Source organism: Melopsittacus undulatus, chromosome Z (assembly GCF_012275295.1).
Source record: "Melopsittacus undulatus isolate bMelUnd1 chromosome Z, bMelUnd1.mat.Z, whole genome shotgun sequence".
Classification (NCBI taxonomy): Eukaryota; Metazoa; Chordata; class Aves; order Psittaciformes; family Psittaculidae; genus Melopsittacus; species Melopsittacus undulatus.
The window spans coordinates 79,354,970-79,370,791 of NC_047557.1; the positions used below are offsets into that span (position 1 = coordinate 79,354,970).

The 15,822-nt window shown below is 36.3% G+C and overlaps 1 protein-coding gene across 1 annotated transcript in view; it reads right to left on the bottom strand.

Moving 5' to 3' along the window:
* Positions 1 to 48: 48 nt before the first annotated feature.
* Positions 49 to 15,822, bottom strand: part of LOC117437980 (uncharacterized protein KIAA0825-like) — a 71,475-nt gene continuing 55,701 nt past the window's right edge. Inside the window, exon 5 of the mRNA XM_034073243.1 lies at positions 49 to 153. Within this exon, the coding sequence (XP_033929134.1) occupies positions 113 to 153 (41 nt within the window). The 3' untranslated portion in view covers positions 49 to 112. The remainder of the gene's footprint in view (positions 154 to 15,822) is intronic.

Below are 15,822 nucleotides of genomic sequence, written 5' to 3' on the forward strand. Positions count from 1 at the left end.
CTCTCAGTAAATGAAGGCACCAACAGAATTTCTGTAGAGAGCTCTTCAACCTTTTCTTCCATTAATAAAAAGAGCTTGATAAGTTGAGAAAGACATTTGAGTTGATACAATGTCAAGCAGAAGTTCCTTCCTTTTTTGGGGTTTCTTTGGAGCCTGTTCAAATAAAATCATAGAACACCTTTTACTACAGCTTAAAAAAAGATCCTGCAAAACTGGTTATGTAAGAAAGTGTATCAAGTAATTTCATTTTGTCATAGCATAATGTGTCTTTTTCTCATTATAAAATACTCTTATATTAATTCTTCCTGAGTCTTTGGCATTTCTCAGCTCTCTGGGAAGTTGCAAATGAATTCCAGGTTTTGTTATGATTAACTAGGATTTTTTCCAAGCAACAGACCTTCTCAGAAACCTTCTCACCTGTGTTTTACAGAAATACCATTATGTTGTAAAACTGATTGAACAAAAGGAAAAAAAAACTATGTCATTACTGTATTTTAATGGTTTGGGACATCATATCAATACACTGTCACTCTGTGAGTCACCTTGTCTGTTTAACAATCTGCTAGCACAGTACAGTTGATGAATATGACATTTGAGTAAAAAGAAACATCAATCTAACGCTCCATAACTTTAAATATGTGGGGCTTGAAAACAAGTGAGACTGTCAGTGAACAAACATCAGCAAGTATTATACCTATAAGCAGTTGGTATTTAAAAGAAGAAACTGAATATTTATTTTGAAAGGTTAACACTTGTAATCATAACATATAATCATGTCACATCAACCAGAGAACTCTGTTTTGAGCACAGTCAGACTATAAAAGACTGTAAGCTGTTTCCAATTCAGTATTACCAAACCACATGGGTTTAAGTGTTTTAATTTTATAACTTCTTTAAACATAATAAATTTGCACTTCTATGTAAATTGTCATGAGCTGATACCATGTTCCTATGCAGTTCTGTTGCAGATGTAATATCAGAAGAACAGTTTATGTAGAAAGTGTCAGAGCAAGAGCCAGAGTAGTTTGAAAGGGAAGCTCTGAAAGACGAAAACAAATAGAAATTGATTGAAATGTTCTTTTATGTGTCAAATATATCTTACCTTTGCAATTTTGAAGTACCCAATACCTCCTTTTTCCCTCAAAGCTCCTAGATATGTTTTTTTTTGGTATTCAGAAATCATTTTTAAATAGACATAGATCTAAGTAGCAAAGCTGAGCTGTGAATATAAATTCTCTAATTTGCTATTCCAGTTTTGAAGCCTTAGAGATTGAGCTGTGAATTTTGCATTCACATCTGAATTTCCTCAAGGTTCCAAACAGATACATTCATGCTAGTCCCTTGCATTTCTAAGAATGGCAAAGGAAATTGTTCTGCATAACTACCTCTGTTAGTGCCTGTCCTCTCTGAATAACAAGTAAATAATGTCAATATCACTGGATTTCCAAGTTTAAGTCTTAAACTTCTAAGAAAGCACATTCTGCTGTTCAGAGAATTTTTCTCCTTTAGTTGAAAACTTCATTTAACTGTTAAGAAATGACTTCCCAACACTGCAGACAGCCAGACATAAGAGATCCAAATGTAGGAACCCCAGATAATATAATAAAAATCAATAGAACATTAGTTGCGTATCCCATAAAAAACCTTGTGATGTTCCTGCACCCTCTCTTGAGGAACAAAGAAACCTTCCAATTATATGATTGCCCCAAGCAATATTGTCCTTATTAGACTAACAGGAAGTGGACCTAAAAGCCAAAGATTACCACAGTAATACTAATTTTAGAATATATTAGCAAACTTAGAAAAAAAATCAAAACTTAAACTTTTACTTTCAAAGATCATTTGAAGTACATTTCATCTGGAAGCTGAAGATAATAAGATCAAAGATCCTTCATGCCATTTGGAAGTTGAGCTAATACTTCAATATATGACAAACCATATCATAGCATATACTTAGATAGTCATCAGAGAAAAAAAATTTACTATTTAATATTACATATGTTCTATAATATCTAGAAAAGCACTTAGACACTTAGGTTAAGTATAGACAATCTCTAGGTGCTTGAAGCTAGTGGAGAACACTGAGCTAACTTTATGGCTGGCACAAAATTAAGAAACAAAATGGAGGTAAGCACAGAGTTTTTTTGCAAAATGGCACAAATATATGCACCATAGAATCATAGAATAGTTAGGGTTGGAAAGGACCTTAAGATCATCTAGTTCCAACCCTCCTGCCATGGGCAGGGACACCTCACACTGAACCATATCACCCAAGGCTTCATCCAACCATCATCTGGTAACCAGCCAACCCTCACAACCAGGAGGAAAGGAGGCAGTAGAACAGTGGTTTAAGTACACTCATGAAGGCCTGAAGTTGAAACCCTCTCAAAGAGAGATTTGAAACTCATCAGACACCTACAGGCAGTGAGAATGTGGTGATCTGATTCAAAACAAAATGATGTGCAAAACTCTGTGATCAGAATATGGTCAAGATAAAGGCATTAGAAAATAGAAAGGAAAGATAAGACCACCATGTAAATATTATTCTCCTAGAATTGTTGACACTGAGGGAAGAAGGCTAATAATCATCTTGCACTACAGCTATAAGGCAGAGAATCCTTAATACATACAACCGAGATCTTAAGACTTCTCTGGAAGGTGATCAAGTCACTAAAAAGCAAGCAAGAAAGCAAGCAAATATCTATATGGGATATAGAAAGAGCTCCATATACTATAGGTAACCCATTCTTCAGTTCTCTTTAGTCCTCTGTTAGGTTTTGTTGTGCTAAAGAAAACATAACGTGACTTACATCGGACATGAAATGATACCAAATATCCATATGTGACAAACAGTCATGCATCATTTCCACAAGCTTTTTGCTACAACATTAAGGATGGGCAAAGCCACATACTCTTTTCATTAGCAATCACTGCAAATCATGCTCATATATCACTGAACTATTAACAAAGATTGATGGTGGTAATGCAGTAGGTATTTGAAAGGATGAGTGCTGGTCCAGTAATACCTCTCAACTGCTGACCTGCACAGCTCACATGAAGTTATATGTCTTACTCTGCATAGCTTACAGTTTTTGAGGCTCTTGACTCAGGGCAGTACCTCTGAATTACTCATCTGAGCTATCCAGGACTCTCACAGCATGGCACTCTTCCATTTCATTTTTCTCATACAAAAACCATGGGTCTTACTACAGAGTGCTTTACCTCAGTCACTACAGCTGCAGAAGCGTAAGTGTGCCAGAAACACAGACAGTCTAATTCTTATGTGAGATTGATGCTGTTTTTGCAGGTTTGGGTAACAAAAGCATGTTATCCAACAATCCAACTTTTGGAAGAAATTAGCTTGAACCTCAACTTTTCTTACTTGATCCACAGCAGTGTGGAAGAACTGGACAGTAGGAATGACCAGAAGTGAATTTCTTTTCACATATGGTGATTTCCATATACATGCCTATGATTCCATAAAAGTACTTCAGGCTTCTGTTATCTGGACTGTGGTCATTTCTAGGAGGTAGGCAAAAGAAAAGGTGGAAAAGACAAAAAATTTACTTGGATTAACTTGAACCTACACTGCATTTATTTGTAAATAAATCTTAATAGTTCACTACACAACACTGGAAGGAAGCAAAGACATAAGCTCAAAACTGTCATCCTCTTGCAATCCCTACATTTAGAAAATCTGTACTTTTGACTTCCTATCACATAGAAGCAAAGGGGGCATAAAGGGTACTTCATTTCCTCTGGTGTGCTGGTTTATCATCCCAGCCGTCAGATGACTGGCAGCAGGAGCCTGCCATCATAATTAAGGCGAATCTCAGAGAGCTTTGCCTATAGAAAAAAAAGCCCCAAGTAAAGCTAATATTGAATGTTTATGAAATTGTGCAAGGTTTGTCAATGCTGGGGCCAAAGCAGCTGATGCAGTCACTGTTGTGGTTTAAACACAGTCAGCCACACAGTCTCCTGGAGGGATGGGGAGAAGAATCGAAAGAATGTAACTCCCATGGGTTGAGATAACAGTCCAGTAATTAAGATATAACACAAAACCACTGCTGCTACCACCAATAATAAGAATGATAAGAGAAATAACAAGGGAAAAGAATACGATACCACCTGCTGAAATGAGCCCAACCCAGAAGAGCGTGCCTTTCTGGGTAACTCCTAGTTACTTCCCTGGGCATAACGTGCTGTGGTATGGAATACCTCTTTGGCTAGTCTGGGTCAGATGTCCTGTCTCTGCTTCCTCCCGGCCTCCCCTTCTCCCAGGCAGAGCATGAGACTTACAAAGTCCTTGGTCAGAGTAAACATTACTTAGCAACAACTAAAAACATCAGTGTTATCAGCTCTGTTCCCAGGCTGGAAGTCAAAACACAGCACTGCACAAGCAACTAAGAAGGAGAAAAAATGACTGCTACTGCTAAACCCAGGACAAGTCACACAGCATCGGAGAAACTGGGGGGCACATATCTTTGAGTTTGGCCTTTCACTTTAGCAGAATAGGCTGAAGCTGAAGAAATTTTCCTAGAATATGGAGGACATGCTGCATTTAGAATCACAGAGTGGTTTGGGCTGGAAGTGACCTTAGAGATCATCCAGTTCCAATCCTCTACCATGGGCAGGGACACTTTCCACTAAACCAGATTCCTCCAAGCCCCACCCAACCTGGCCTTGAACACTGCAGGGATGTGGCTTCTCTGGGTAACCTGTGCCAAGGTCCCACCACCTTCACTTGTTCAAGAATGAAGCAGTCCATCTTATCAGAAACCATCCATCTGGTTCTATCTGGAAAGAAGCATACTGTTAGTCTTCGGGAGGTAGAGAATAAGCACTTTCATCACCTGGATCAACCAACCTTCTAAACTAGGGGTTACAGATGGAATCTATATGAAAATATAGTGAATCTCAAGTTTCTGCTCAGATCTTATCCAAGCCTCCTGACAACAAAAAGCAGAAAATGCCCAGTACTTTCTAAAGCAGCAGGAAAGCTTCAATTGCTGGTAAGTCTAAGGAAGAAATATGGCCATTTGAAATGCCACATACCTGAGAAGAGGCCCTTAGTGAAGGCATCAATGCCACAACAATAAGTAATAAAAGCTATTCACTGGGGAAAAGCAGAAGAAGGAAAGTCTTGTCATAAACCCCATATAAATATATGAAACAAGCACATCCTCCAAATTAAGGTAGTATTATGATAAGCACACATCAATAATCATATCATAGAATCATAGAAACGTTAAGGTTGGAAAGGACCTTAAGATCATCAAGTTCCAACACCCCTACCATGGGCAGGGACATCTGACACTAAACCATGTCACCCAAGGCTCTGTCCAACCTGGACTTGAACACCACAAGGGATGGAGTATTCATAACTTCCTTGGGCAAACCATTCGAGTGCCTCATCACCCTTACAGTAAAAAACTTCTTCCTTATATCTAATCTAAACTTCTCCTGTTTAAGTTTTAACACATTACCCCTTGTCCTATCACTACAGTCCCTAAATTTGATCTACTTTTTTTATACATCATTAGATCTAAGCCATCTAAGCATCTGTTCCATCCTTGCCTATTATGCAACCAAAATACTAACTTAGTTCTCAAAAGGTGTTTTAACATTTTAACATAAAATCCATGAGTCTTGCATTTCTTAATATACAGCTAATAAGTGTTCTTAAGTAAATTTAAGACAAAACAATTCTACAATCTGTATGGACAAACTCTTCGGCTACATTTTCAAATGTTCTAAACCCAAATGAATTTATTCAGCTTGTGAGTAATCTAGAACACAATCACAAAATCACAGACTAGTTTGGGTTGGAAAGGACATTAAGATCCTCCAGTTCCAACCCCTCTGCCATGGCCAGGGACACCTCACACTTGACCATGTTGCCTAAGGCTCTGTCCAACCTGCCTTTGAACACTGACAGTGTTCAAAGACACTGGCACATTCAAAGACAGTGGCACATTCACCACTTCTTTGGGCAACCTGTTACAGAGCCTCACCATCTCGCAGTAAAGAACTTCTTCCTTATATCCAGTCTAAACTTCCCCTGTTTAGGTCTGAACACTTGTCCTGTTGCTACAGTCCCTGATGAAGAGTCCCTCTCTGGCATCACTGTAGCCCCCTCCAGATACTGGAAGGCTGCTATGAGGTCTCCACGCAGCCTTCTCTTCTCCAGGCTGAACAGACCCAACTTTCTCAGCCTGTCTTCATACAGGAGGTGCTCCAGCCCCTGATCATCCTCATGGCCCTCCTCTGGATTTGCTCCAACAGTTCCATGTCCTTCTTATGTTAAGGAAACCATAACTGCACACTGAGTTCCAAGTGGGGTCCCACAAAAGCAGAGTAGAGGGCATGATCACCACCTTTGACCTGTTGGTCACGCTCCTTTTGATGCAGCCCAGGATACAGTTGGCTTTACCTGTGGCAAGCACATACTGCAGCCTTTTCATGTTCATTTTCTTGCCAGACAACACCCCCAAGTCCTTCTCTGCAGGGCTGCTCTGAATTTCTTCTCTGCCCAACCTGTAGCTGTGCTTGGGATAGCTCCCACCCAGGTGTAGGACCTTGCACTTGTCATGGTTAAACTTCATGAGGTTGGCATCAGCCCACCTCACAAGCGTGTCAAGGTCCTTCTGGATGGCATTCCTTCCCTCCAGAGTATCAACTGAACCACACAGCTTGATATCATCAGCAACTTGCTGAGTGTGCACTCAATTCCACTGCCAATGCCACCGACAAAGATGTTGAGCAGGATTGGTCCCAGCACTGACCCCTGAGGGACACCACTCTTTGCCTGTCTCCAATTTGACATAGAGCCATTGAGCACTGTGTCAGATGAACCCAGGGTTTTCCTGTTTTACTGCATGAAAGATGACATTTGGTTAACAGTAAATATTTAGATTCAAATGCTGAGACTGCAGAGATGAGCACGCAGTGCAAGCACACCCTACAAAATGTAAATGCTGGCATGATAATTTTTAAGAATCAGGTTTAGTGATTTACTTGTGAAGATTAACTAGAAAACAACAAAAATTACATTAGTTTTGTGCAGATGAAGTTACACACACAAAATTCAGATATTTATTTAGACTGAGGTGTCCCTGCCCATGGCAGGGGGTTTGGAACTAGATGATCTTAAGGTCCTTTCCAATCCTAACTATTCTATGATTCTATGATTCTGGTAGCCTTCTAAGGGTTCAAAACTGCAGACAAGCACACTGCCTTGAATTATCTTTATTCTTGTGTCTTAGGCTTGAAATTTTAGACTGAAAACAATTTTAACCTAACTAGCTGGCAAACACCTTCTTCTATCAACTATCAACAAAAATGCATGACTCAGCATTTTTATTGGAGTATGAAAAACACCACACTCCAACAAAATTAATGGTATCTTTACCGAAGTTTTTAACACAAAATCCTGCGAACAGAGAGTAATACAAAGTGGTTTCACTTCGACTAATTAGAACAAATTTCAGTGCAAAATATATTTAATTTGAAAAACTAGAAGCATCTCAAATAAGTGTGGCTAATAAATAAGAATCTCTATGTATCAAAAACAAACGCATGATCTTGTAAGAACAGCTTATACTGGGTTCAGCTACAGTGTTTTATCCTAGTATCCTAGGCTTCAACAGAGGCTGAGAAAGGAAGATCAAATAAAACATAACAAGGAGACCATTTTTTCCTCAATATTTTTCCTCAGAACTTACCCAGTTCTTGACCACTTGTAGTTGGGCAGCTTTCACAGACAGATTGTAACATACATTAATAGTCTAGGTTTCTATTTCATCAATTTCTCCAGTTACCCTTCAACCCTTTCTACATTTTTATTACCCATAACATTTTGTAGAAAGAAGTTTCACACTTTACCTATACTGTGGGTTAACAAATACATCATTTGGTTTCTTTGAATATTTCAACTTCTAGCATCACCTATTGTCAACCAGTTTTAAGAATCAGTCAGCTACTGAAACCTGTTTATTTTATAATGCCTCTATTTTATAGACATCTATTGTATCTCACATTTAAATTTTGTTTTCAAACTGAGGAACTGTTTGCTTGCTTATTTCTCCTTATATGGAAGTTGTTCTACATTTTATCACCTTGTTATCCTTAAGTCTTTTCTGCTTTTTTCTACAACTAAAAAAATGTGTTTATAGGATGTAGTCTAGTGAAACAGGCAGCAGCAATACTATAAAAGAGACACATACTGGATTACTAATGAAATCAGAGACAACTTTGCAAAACTAATAGTGAAATTAATATCTATTCTAACAAGATAAATACATTGTAGAGCTAATTCTACTCAATATTAATTCTAACAAAATCAGCATGTCATTCAAATATTAAGATCAAATTCCATGTTGATGCAATGTATCTCGAGCACAGTCTTCTTTTACATATTTGTATCTAAAGATATTTTCTGCAAAATAATGTGACCACTTGGAAGCTCTTAGGAATAAAAAAAAAGATGGTATTAGAGAATTTTACTTCACAAGTGATGAGAAGTGCCCACATGAATTCTCAGTCAGCTAGTAAGTTAATTAAAACATTTTTCAAGCAACACAGAGTGACACAAGTTCAATAAAGTACTTGATCATAGTGCCTGAGCTTCTTTTAAATACTTTTATTCAGTAGCAAGATATCTGCCTTACAACTTAAAAAGATTTGTCCTCATCTCTAAAAATGAAGCGGCATGAGAAATAAGGCTCTGCTGGATCTAATGACCTGTGCACACTTGCTAACATCTGATTCTATAGCATGCTTCAGAAGTGGTATTTTTCTCAAAGCTGTGGCTCTTGAAATCATTAAATAAAGTGTTTCCAATTTCCTTGGTTATAGCCTGGAAGCATTTAAAATCTCAAAAGGCATAAGAAAATATGCATATGAATAAATCCCATAACTTTAACATAACTTTAACACAACTTTTGTGATTTTTGTGTGTGTGTGTGTTTTGGTCTTTTTGGTTTTTTTTTTTTTTTTTTTTTTTTCTTTTTTTTTGTTTGTTGGTTTTGTTTTTTTTTTAATTAGAATATTATCCTATATGTTTTAAAGAATTTGGCATTAACAAGATCTCAAAAAATTGAATGTCTAATTTTGATCATATCAACCCATCCAGGGATGTGACACAGTAAGGTGTAATGCAAAAAAATCCCTGCATCATATGTGAGCTGGCTGTCGATGTTCAAGAATAGCTACACTAAGACAGCATTGCTCTGAGATTAATTAGCCTTACTACTTAGTTTACAGAGCCACATGACTAAACTGCTTCTGAGACTCACGGTGGAATCCTTGGAAAGCAACCTGATGACTGTCTTCTTCAGTGATTACAGTGGGGATTTCTCCCTCAGCAGGAACCAAGGGTTTAAAACCCTTTTAATCAATTTTACTACAAAATACCTTCCCAATACATTAAATATTATTCCCCTGTCCCCATTTATAAGGCTTACTTTCATATAAGATAGATCTAAAATATTGTTCTGTAAGGGACACAAGAAAGCGATGTAAGGGATTTCATCCAGTAAAGCTATTTGAGAAAGAAAATTGAAAAAGTGTAATATTAAACTTAAAATCTACCTACAACCTGTGTACGAATAATAAAGCCCTTTCATAAATGGAACTAACATTTTGTTAAAATCTGAAAAGAAATAGCCTAATAAAGCATCAGAAACTCAGCTGATGATTGTCATTGTGTATAGGGATATTTCAAGGGATAAATTTTCAGAGCTGTGCACAGGGAGTTACATACATAAATTCCATTAACAATAATGTGTTCCTAAACTCTCAGCAATATTAACTTCTAAGTGATGCTATAATTATTATAACAATCTTGCATTTATGACAGCATTCATCTGCACACTATCTCCTAAACAAAGCTTGTATATAAAGTGTATTATTCTTTCATTTGCATTTAGCAATGATATATTCAATTTCTATGGACATCTGCTCACAGTTTTCCCAAACTGCATGTTGGTGTGTGTTTTTTAATGTAACTTATTTAAATAATGCAATGTAAAGGTTTAAATAATTACTATTGCTGGATATAATCACTAATTTCTTCATACTGTAAGAGACAACTTAATATTTCTGCATAGCAGATGTATTACACAATAATACAGAGAATTAAATTATTACAAACAGTGCCAGCAGTTTTCTATACACAGTAGTTAGGATAATTATAAAAAATCATCTTCATTACTGCATGCTAGCATTTTTTTAACAGTTTAATTTGGAGAGGTTACAAGATACATTCAAATCACACAGACACAATTACTGTAAAACCAAGGAGCTATAAAATGTTCCCAACCAAATCCCTCTGACCCTGCAAATGTCTGTTCCTTGTTAATCTAAGGCAAACATTGTAGCATGCATTTGTTATGGAATATGAAAAAAAGAAAGGAAATCCCTTAACAGTTGTTATTGATTCCAGCATTTACTGACTCAAAGTTAAGTGCCGTTTACAAAACAGAACAGATGCAGATGCTGACAAAAAGGTAAACAATTGTTGCATGGCTTACTGCCAGATTCTAAGCCAATATATTAAACTCCAAGTGAAGCACATTTCCCCTATAGATTGCACTTACTGTCACTTCATTTATTCTGTGCTCTGTCTCTCTACTGCTGTGCCTGGCACTGAGCTATTTTCAGTTCTTTGATGACCCCTGAGGCTTAGCACTACCTCACATAGCCATTAGTGAAGGGAATTGCATGTGTCTGACATGGCCTGAAACCAATTATTTGATATTTTCTTCAGAATGATGCCCAACTCTGTTGGGAATGAGCAATCATGAAATAATTTACCTCCTGATTTAATTTTTTTCCTGCACAAATTAGTTGTAGCCTGAGCTAGCTATGCACAGCTGCCTATAACGTATCTCTCTCTTATCAAGATTCTACTTGAAATGATGAAAAACGGAAGGGGGGAGGAGAGCTGAACAGAATAGGTTGGGGAATCCTGCTTTAAAAAGGCATTGACAAGTTTATCAGATATACTGATCACACGTGCTCTCTGTTGATTGAAACTGACAGACCTACAAAGAACTATCACTGTAGCAAAGGAAACCGCATGGATGCAAACTGTTAAGAGTGTTTAAGCTTTTCTAAACACCCATCTTGCTTTGCAGATCTCTGTTAGTTCCAGTGAAACGCAGGAGCCCTGGGACAATCTGATAAGGCAGCTTACACAAACAAACTACAGGGTGGCTTTTTTGTGTCTGGTGGCTTTTTTTTTTTTAAAAAGGTCATAGATGTAGAGCAAACATTTTCTTATTAGACATAACTTGTGACTTTTGTAAGTGCTTATATTATACATCCATACTGTGCATCACAAAAAAAAAGTGAAATAAGGGATCTCAACTTCTGTATAAACATGGTAAGCATGTATGAATTTGCATATATTTAATCAAGAGAGTATGCCTGCCATAGAAAGAGGCATATCATTGGCAGCTATTAAACCTCAGTGAAGACTACACAAAGGTTTTGAAAGAGATTCACTACACATGAAATTTTAATAAAGTCTGCTCCATCATGTCTTCACAGTTAAATAAGATCAGTTTTCACCACATCCTGAAGATTGCTTCCGTATCAGGTTGTTAGATGTTTGCTACTAAATGCTTAAGTCCTTTGTTAACACTGAGTGTTTAGGTCCATCAAAATTAAATCTTGGAACCATGATCACTGACCAACTGATAAAAGAAGGACCACTGGTGGAAACACAGGCTGGAAAGCAAGAACATCGGATTGTGCTCTGACACCAAATGATGTAGTAATCTTGTGCAGATCATCTCTCACCAATCTGACTCCTTGACAGAATGCAGCTACTTTACAAGTCCGTTGAACAAATTACAGAGACTTCCCCAAGGGCTCTGAGGATGAAGTGCCCTGTAGTAATGTTTAATAAAACTGCTTTATACACAGATATCTATCTCAGCTTGCTGTGAAACCAGGGACTTAACCTGCTCTTTAATTTTCAAAAACACACATATCCTCTAATAAATTAGAAGACACTTTGATTGTATACTGCAATTTCTCGTAGACAATGACATTTTAAAGAATTAAAATGTAAATAAATTAATTAGGCTCTGAATAAAAACTAATCAATTATGGGTCCATTTAAGGAATTTAGCAGTTGGTATCCAATAATTTTCTGATAATTATCATAATAATGAAATAGCAGACATTCTTTACACTTCCCTTTAGCAGTCATTTGTAGCATTTATGGGTTTTCTTTTATTAGATGCTATCCTACAGTTGAGAATTTATTCTGAAGTAGTGACTATAGGCAAACAGTCCTCTTTAGAAAACTCCAAGGAATCATCCTGTGACAAAATGCTATTTCTTCCTAACATTTGTGAGTGGAACTGACACTGTATTGTGGCCTTACCAAAGACAAAAACTGGTTACACTCACTTTTTGAACTGTTTTGCCTGCACTGTGCACTGAGGGAGTCATTTCCTTAAGTCTTCACACACACATAGAAAACATCAAAATAGAGTATTTACAGAAAGCATAAATACTGAGGGAATCTGTACCAATCTGGACACACACTTATTTTGAAACAGTGGAGTCCTTGAAGAACTCTAAGAAGTTAATCTTCTTCATCAGTCTTTGCTGAATGAGAAATTACATACTGCCAGGTCTGCCAAAACTTCCCATGAATTCTGTCTTTGATAGAATTTGCATGTTTCCCTGTAAGTCATTTAAAACACTTGGCTGATAAAAACAACTGCACTTTGTATTTGAAAACACAGTAATTAACATATTTATTTTAATCTAATTTCAGTTTCTTTAATGTTTGCAAATATAAAAATGCCTGCTAGCTTCATTTCTATCCTCTGTATCTATATTCACAGTGGAATGGTTGGGTGTCTCACAGATTGGCTCACTACACCAGATCCACTCTATTAAAATTATACTGTTAGTAACTTTCAACCAATAGGAATTTTTGTCAAGTGTTCATCATTCTTTTGTGTACTCTACACATTATATTATGTATTTCCTTAAATAATAGATTAAAGTGTCTCTGTCACTTTTGCTTTTCTTACTCCTTGGAATTTGGAAGATGTAACAGAGGCAGATGGTGACAGCTTTTGTTCTAATAAGAGAAAACACTCAAAAAATACTTACGAAGCTGGAGACAGTACTTGCATTTCTATTTCCTACCTCTTTATATTTCAAATCCCTAGTTAGGCAAAGTCACCACAAAGTACTCATTTTTAAAAGGAATATAAAAATCAGAAATAAGTCTAGGCATACAGAAAAAATGTCAGACACTGTCATATAAAAACTTCTAGAGAATTCAATTTGGAAATTCAACCTCTTAACAAATATTTTGGGGAAAGGCTGAAATAGAAATGAAGGATTAATCATATGTCAGCACAGATACACACATATAGGTTCCTACTCACTGAGATGAGCAAACTCTTAAAACATCTATTTTTAGCTCATGGTACTGTGCATAACAAAACACCTATTTCCTGTGCTACAAAAATTGCTGGACTTTCCCAGCACATGAACAGCAAATCCATACACCATCCCTTGTACTTAAATACGAAGATTTGGATCTTAGTCAGAGAACTGTAAGTACATGAAGCTACTGAGGAAAAAGAAGTCTTCTTGAAAATCTAAGACCAGAAATGATCCAATTCCAGACAGTTCATAACATTTACGGGCTCTAAAAACCTCCAGGGCAATAACTGCTAACTTTAACTAAGAAATTGGACTGATTTATAACCACCTTTCTCTCTAGATAAGACAGGAATAACTCCATTGTCCTGCTATATTCAGCAAATGTAGTAAAAATTATTATAAAATGACTGAAAGCTTTGTTTTTTTAAAAACTCAGTAGATAGAGCAGTCCCTTGCTTGAAGATGGAGGGTTTTTTTAATATTCTAAGCCTAAGTCACAGTGAAAAGGAGATTCATGTTCTAACTTAGCATGTAATATCCATCTTTTGGATGTAACACACCCAATTTAAACACATAATTTTTTTTGCAAAACTGTTGCGATTAAAATACTTTTGCCCTTTAAAATTTTAATTTGATCTCTAAATACACATTTTACGTCAGAAGAGGTTCTCTGTCTTGACAAAAATCACAGCCAGGACCATTTAATTAACTTGTGATTATATGATAGTAGATGCATACATTGAAGATTCCTGTTAACAACTTTCTTTTCAATGAATACAGTAGCAGCTTCCTTATAAGACATTTCTGAAGTCGTCTCTTATCTGTTTTAGTCCTACACAGTCTTCTTCATGCAGGCTTATATTTTGAAGTAAGGGAACCTAGTTTAGTAATTCTCAGATTTTGTCACTTTTTATTATTAAATATAATACTATGATATATTATCTCAAATTGACTTCTGATGACTCAGAAAGTATCAGACTGGAGAGCAAATCAGTTTCACCTTTTAAACTTGAGAACAGAATGCAATAATTAGAGGGCATAGTGAGTTAAATGCTCTCTTCACACTGTGGAAGAACATGCAGGTGTGTCCAAGAGGGCAAAAAGGAAGATAATTAGTCAGTGTTTGGTAATTTGAACATTACAACAAGAAAAAATCGTACACCCAAAGAATGGAACTATGCCTCTTTCAACCTCTACAGAGTTCAGAAAAGAGATTTTCTGTTGGAAAATAGATTTTCCTGCTAGAAAGATGTAGAAGGAATTTCACCAGGACACAACAGTCTAAATACAACCTAAAGAAGTATCAAGAATTTTATGCTTAAAATATATACAAATAATATATAGTGTTTACTTATTAAATGAAAACCATGAAAATACAAATTTGGGATGGGTATCTTTTCAATATGATGAAGAGTAAATAATGAGATTTCACTGCCTGTCTTCATATTATGGGCTTAATAAGTAATTTCAAGCAACTGCTCTAAAAAGAAGGAAGGTATTCAGGCATGCTACCAGCTTTGAAATTCTGTCAGTTCAACTGACATTTCAGTAACTTAGATACTGTTATCTTACCCCCTACTATAGGCTTAACAAGTAACAAGCTTAATGCTTTTGTAATCTTTACGAAAATGTCATTCTCCTGCTAGAAACACATTTGTGGTCCTGGGGTATTATGCTCATATGGCCTTTTAAAAAAGTGTCTCTTTTTTATTAAAACTTCAACTCTGTATGTTCAAGCAGATGGTTTTATTTCCTCCTCAGTATTACTCATATTTCCATTTAATATAATTGTGCAACAGAAATCAAATACAACACTTGCAAGGAAAAGAAATAATATGTGACAGGCTATGAAACACATTATTTCTTATATTAAATGCAAAGACATTTTTTTGTTTCCCCTGAGTAATATGATCTTGTTTGGGCTGTCAAAATTTTATAGGCTTCCCAAGGAACAAAGACAACTGCAGAAATCTGTATCATATATGTATGTCCACTAGTTTTCAATTTTCCTGATATAAAATCCCACCAACACTATTTGCTCCATTATTTTAAATACATGACAATTAAACCTATTGAATATCTCAGTATTGATTGGCTCATAATACAAAAGTAGAAATAGCTGGTATTTATGAAGTAAAAAAATCTAATGATAACATCTGCATTCTTACTTGATCCATTCTGTGGTGCCTATGTAATTTTTGCTGATGTCATGTTTTCTGTGAAGGTTATATATGCATAAGAAAGAAGGGATATGGTTTTACTTCCCCACTTTTAATGGATGGAAACTCTAGGATTTTTCACTCCATCCATGTAAGATATGGTGAGGACTGTGTTGTACATCACCATGTGCGGTGCAGCTCCAATAGTCAGTAGCTGCAAAGCCCATGAACCATTCTTTCC